Raw genomic sequence first — 5,494 nt, 5'->3', positions numbered from 1 at the left:
CTATAGAATTTCCTTCCCCCCCCACTCTCTCCCATCTTTCCTCTGCAAGGTATTGTTACTAATTTGTTTGTTACTAATTTTTGCTGTAATAAACCCTCTTGTTTCAGTCACAGCAAGAAACAAAAACCCAAACAAACAGAAAACCCCTCTGGAAAGAGTAGAAAACAGAAGGTTTGATCAGAAATTAAAAAGGGGAGAGGAGAGGTGGGAAGGGGAGCTGAGTTTTGCTTTTAAATAGGACTGAAGTTTTAACAGTGAAAAATCAGGAAATGATGTCCAACCCTCTTTGCAAAGCAAAGACCTCCGGTAATTTCCGCATCTGTGGTTTGACTTTTGTTTTAAAATTCCTTTTTCTCTTCTGGGTGCTGATACTTCTCTCCATCCTCATGTTCTTGGTGGTTTGTTTTGTGTTTTTTTTTCATGTTTGTTTTTGTTGTTGTTTAGCTTTTTGTCACTACCTCAGTTTGCCCTCATGTCCCTTACACACAAGCAAAGTACTCCTTCAGCGGAGCGAAGAGGTGGCGGATGACTGGCACGCTCCATGACCGGCCCAGCAGTCTCTGCCTCGCCAAGCGGCTCATGTTGGAGACATCAGTATAATGGACAGGGAAGCCAAACACCCTGGGGGAGAAAAGATAAGGCGGAAAGGGCAAGGTCAGTGCTGGCCAGGCCAGACCCAGGCTGCGAGGAGGCTGGCGGGGCACACAGCTTCAGCCAGTTCCACGTGACAAGGAGCTGGACCCAAGCAATGGCAGCACTTGTGTACGTACCCCCTTCTCCCGCTGCCCTCACCACACAGAAGCCCTCCCCTTAATCCCACTGCATCCTACATCATGTAATACTGATCATTAGCTCCATGCCAGGCACTGCGACGGTCTCTGTGGGCTTAAATCTAAGGAAGGATGACCAGGACTGGGCAAGAGTAAGAATTGATTTGGCCTCACCTACCATCACAATCAACACCACAGGATGGATCACCACCACCACCACCACATGACAGATAATCACTGCCTAGAGGGTTCACTGTGTTAGCAGAAACAAAGTCTGTATCTGTGGAAAAGTCCCTCCTCCTTCACCAGAACCCCCATGTGATTTGAGTCCACCAAGATCTTCTCAAGCCTGCATGCAACAAATCCATTCCTAGTATCTTCCCTACAAAAGAGAAAACTTCACAAAGGGCTGAACTCTGGCTTGACTTCAACAGTTCAAGGATTTCCTGTTTGCTCTGGTTGTTTATATAAAAAGCATCTCTTTTGTCCAGCTGAACCCTCAGTCACACCAAAACACGACGAGACAATCTGGTCCCGTGAGCCTGGTCTGCCCCACGGTGGAGGGCTGGCGTTATAAAGTCCCCCTGGTCCTATCCTGCCCTACTTCATCAAATGCTGGTGAAATCTGCAACAGAGCTTGAGCAGCTGTGTTGTCGTGTAGCTGCAGTATTTCACTGGAGTACACCTGGTTCTCTAGGGAGCACATCCACTATGAATTAATCCCTAGACGCCTTTAACCTTGGGGGCCAGTTGTAAAATGCACAAGGAGGGGGCCTTGGCTGGCCAGGAACCTCCCCGGGGGTCGGTCATGTTGGGAGATTCATGGTAGCACTCACTGCTCACATCGAGCTTGTGGGACACACAAGTGAGAAACTTCTCGAAACAACAATAGTTAGAATACACCACACGACACAAAAAAAGCGCACACCCGCCCGGGGTACCTTTCCATTTCAGTGCACCATAAGATGTCCTCCTTCTCATTCATGAAGACAGGGAAATGCTGGTCTTTGCCCTGCTTTATGGAGTTTGACCGAGTAGTAATGGTCCTTACTTTGCTGAACTGCAAGACGAAGAGAGGAGAACATGAATGGCCACTCACTGCAGATCACACACCTGCTCTGTGCACGCCAGGCTCTAGCCAGCTACCGTGAGCCCAATGCTCACCAAGCCTGGAGTGCCATCAGGGGTGGAGTGTTGAAGGGCTCCAAGTAAGCTGGGTTTGCTAATCTTGACCTTGACTAGCTACCACTGCCTTCTTCCTGCTTTGATGCCACCCAGCTGTCCTAATCCAATCCTGCTAGGCCCGGACTCATTCAAAGCCCTACTATGTAGTAGTCCCTACTATGCCTTCCAAAGGTAACTCTTTCGCAGTTCTAGTTTACTTGTTGCACAAATGCAGTAACTTAAAGGATGCCGGATGGATCATTCAGAGGCTCAAAGACTCCTTCTACATTATCAGTAGTCCCGAATGCTGGGACGTACTAACACGGAACTCAATACCTCACGCGTTTCTCCTGGGTGAGATTTCTCTGCAAAGAAACAGAGCTTTCACATCAAGGAGTCTGTTTTGCCTTGAAAGTTTTTGTGAAAAGTCCCAGCCAGAAAACTGGAGGGTGCAGAGGGAGAATACCACAGGACCTAGACAAAGACACCGTATTGTCTCCCTCCAAGGGGATGACAAACAGGGCTGAAAGGCTATGAAGATCAGCAATGACTTCTCACCCTGCTCCCTGGGCTGGCTGGCTGCACGGCCATGTAACACCCCTACACTGCATTTTCCACATGACTATACTCAGGCCTTCAGGGGCAGGTGGGATACAGCCCAGATGACTGTTCAATCCTATTCTTCCTACCCACCCACCCACCTGCCCGCACTTGCGGGGAAGAGCCCAGGCCCTGGGACTAACCTTGGCTATTCTGCCATGCTCCAGACACTCCTGCAGCTCCAGCTTATCATTCATAGTGGATGCCAACGGCCTTGGAGAAAGAAGGGAAAATGTAGTAAGGGAAACCCTGAGAACAGTGACACACACGGCGCAAAGACCCAGACCCTCCCACCACCACCCACACATCACTGTGCACAGGGGTCAAATACAACAAGCTGCAACCTGACAAGAGGTCTGCCCCCTGACTGCCTAAACAGAAACCTTTTTTAAAAAATTGTCTGTGATTTGCACGAAAGCTGATAAATAACTGGTTTTTCATTTGATCATCCGTATACATTTTGTTTTGTAACATGAATTAGAATTAAGTGTGCAATTCCTTACAATGTCTTACCAACCCCTAATTGTAAGCTGCCTTTCCTTTCACCGAACTTAGTAAGTTTCCATTATCTATTTACGATTTTTCTCTCCCTTCTCCTTCCTTTACCCTCCCTGGTAACCATCCAAGAATGAATCTGTCTGTGTTTTAGGCCTTAATCTCGATGGAAGGAGATCACCAAGTCTCTTCTCCCTTGGCACAGCCAAGCGCTTACCCACTGCACCACCACTAACCAGGGCTCCTTCCCCATGCAGTCAGTCCCATGCAAATCCTAACCATGTGAGAACACACTGCAGCCCACGGACATAAATCCCCCACGCACCCATCCTTAGAAGACGACCAAGGGTGGTCCCACACTGGCCTGTCACAGAGTATGTCACAGATGCTATCTCAACCCAGTTTGGAGATAGTTGCTGTGCCTCATCGGCTCACAGCCAACCCTCCGGAGCATCTTCAGAGGCAGGAAATGCCCTGAGAGGAGACTGCTCATCTTTTTCCTTCAAAACAGCTGGTGGATTTGAACAGCATGCCTTTGGGGTTGCAGCTCAACGTCTTAACCTCTAGGGTCACCAGAACTCCCCACGGATTTAAAACTTTTAATTCCCCTTCATAGGCAGTTTGCTCAGTCTATACCCCAATTATTTCACTGCTCTCAGGTTCTGCTGTGGGCGTTAGGGGCTAGTACAACATATAGACCACCAGGGGCTCCAAATGCCTGACACCCAAGGATGGCCCCTTCCCCCTTTGGATCTACATAACTGTCCAAATTAACCATTTCTCAAGGAATCTCTGACACCAGCTACCTAGACCTTCCCACTGCTGCTGAGCAGACAGCTCATACTGCCCCGAGGACAAGAGCAGAAAGCAGAACTGCCTCACAGGGCTTTCTAAGCTGTCATCTTTATACAAGCCGACACCACACCTTTTCCTCCACAAAGCAGCTGGGAGGCTCAAACCGTTGACCTTTCTGGTGCTTAACCAGAGTTCCTACTTGCTCCTATGAGCTGCCTCTTTCAGTTCTACCTGCTGTTTCCCGTTTCCCGGGGGCACCTCCCCGTGTAACCCTGCATGGCAGCCTCCTCTTGTGCACAGTTACAAGTTTTACTTTCCATTTTAAAGAGTGGTCTCAAAATATAGGTTACACCTGCCCAGAAAGCAGGGGGGAGCGTAGGAAGCAATTATTTTTATATCTGTTATTTTAACACATACTAGTTTTAAAAGCGTGCACCACAAAGAAAGCTTTCAGAGGGACAGAAATGTTCTGTATCTTGCTCGTGGTTCTATGAGTGTGTGTGTGTGAGTATATTTTATATATATATATATATATATATATATAACAAAATGAAACTACACCTTAAATGTACAACTTTTCAATTATACCATAATAATTTTTTTTTTAAATTTTTTTGTGTGTGTACTGTCACATTGGATCTGACTGGTACAGGGAGATTATCCTTCCTTCTCCAGCAGGGCATCTGGTGGACTCAAACCACATGCCTCTGGGATTGCAGTGCAGCTTCCTGCCACTAGGCCACCAGAGCTCCCTTACAATAAATAATTTTTTTTAAGTGGGTCAATATGTAAGTAAAAGAAACAGGCAGGTGGATTAGTTAGAAAGCTAAAAGGCTTCCTGACTTCTCAGCTATAAAGAGTGGGATCTCCTGTCTCTTCCCATTGCCTGCTCACACAAAGGACAGAGACAGGGTTACATCCCAACCATGTCCTTGAGGGACACCCCCTTCCACTCTTGAGGAAAATGAAGGCTGAGATCATCAATCAAAAGACAGCAAAAACTGACATGAGGACGGATGATCAGAAGAGAAGAATGAATCCTGGGAAAGAGAGAGACAAATGTCCAATGGGCCTGGGGGACAAGTACAACCTAAAAGGTAAGCCAAGATGTGGGGAGTTAGGAATTCTCAGAAAAGCAGTGTGGCCAAGACCTCAACCACAGGGCAGCAGTGGGAGGGAACGGATCAGACCCGACTAGTTTACAGAGTGTGGACGGGTGTCCCAGCTGCATGCACAGACAAGGTGGTGCATGGGAGGAACATGCAAGTACAAGACCAAGGTGGCCTGTTTCCTGCAGCATGGGTTGTGACAAGTCAGCAGTACAGAAAAGAATGGAAAGAAAGATGATCATAGTATAGTCAGCATGCCATGAGGTCCTTTACTACTGGTAGGTTATGGCTAGAAAAGAAAACAGTAGGCATAAAAGATGCAACTTACAGAAAGAGAAGAGGGTGCCGTAGAGCAAAGTTCACCAGAACCACTTCCCGACAGATCTTCCCACCAGAGGCCTTCCTGGACCACCTGTCCCCACCCCTTGTTGTAGTTGTTATGTGTCGTCGAGTCGTTTGCGACTCATAGCGACCCTATGTACAACAGCCCTAAACCGTGCTCTATCCCATGCCAATCTCATTGCCTCTGACACTCCCATCCCTATTACCCCAGGCACTGAA

General features: G+C 47.7%; 1 protein-coding gene across 1 annotated transcript in view; it reads right to left on the bottom strand.

The window, feature by feature from the left end:
• Positions 1 to 444: 444 nt before the first annotated feature.
• The window catches only part of DNMT3A (DNA (cytosine-5-)-methyltransferase 3 alpha), a 104,384-nt gene continuing 99,334 nt past the window's right edge, over positions 445 to 5,494 (bottom strand). The window contains exons 20-22 of the mRNA XM_006880619.1: positions 2,678 to 2,747; positions 1,712 to 1,830; positions 445 to 621 (exon numbers count right to left, since the gene is read on the bottom strand). Coding sequence (XP_006880681.1) covers positions 480 to 621; positions 1,712 to 1,830; positions 2,678 to 2,747 — 331 coding nt within the window. The 3' untranslated portion in view covers positions 445 to 479. The remainder of the gene's footprint in view (positions 622 to 1,711; positions 1,831 to 2,677; positions 2,748 to 5,494) is intronic.

Source organism: Elephantulus edwardii, unplaced genomic scaffold (genome assembly GCF_000299155.1).
Source record: "Elephantulus edwardii isolate Elephantulus edwardi_28Jun2011 unplaced genomic scaffold, EleEdw1.0 scaffold00009, whole genome shotgun sequence".
Lineage (NCBI taxonomy): Eukaryota > Metazoa > Chordata > Mammalia > Macroscelidea > Macroscelididae > Elephantulus > Elephantulus edwardii.
The sequence above is the reverse complement of the archived record's forward strand: the minus strand, read 5'-3'. Positions and strand labels throughout refer to the sequence as shown.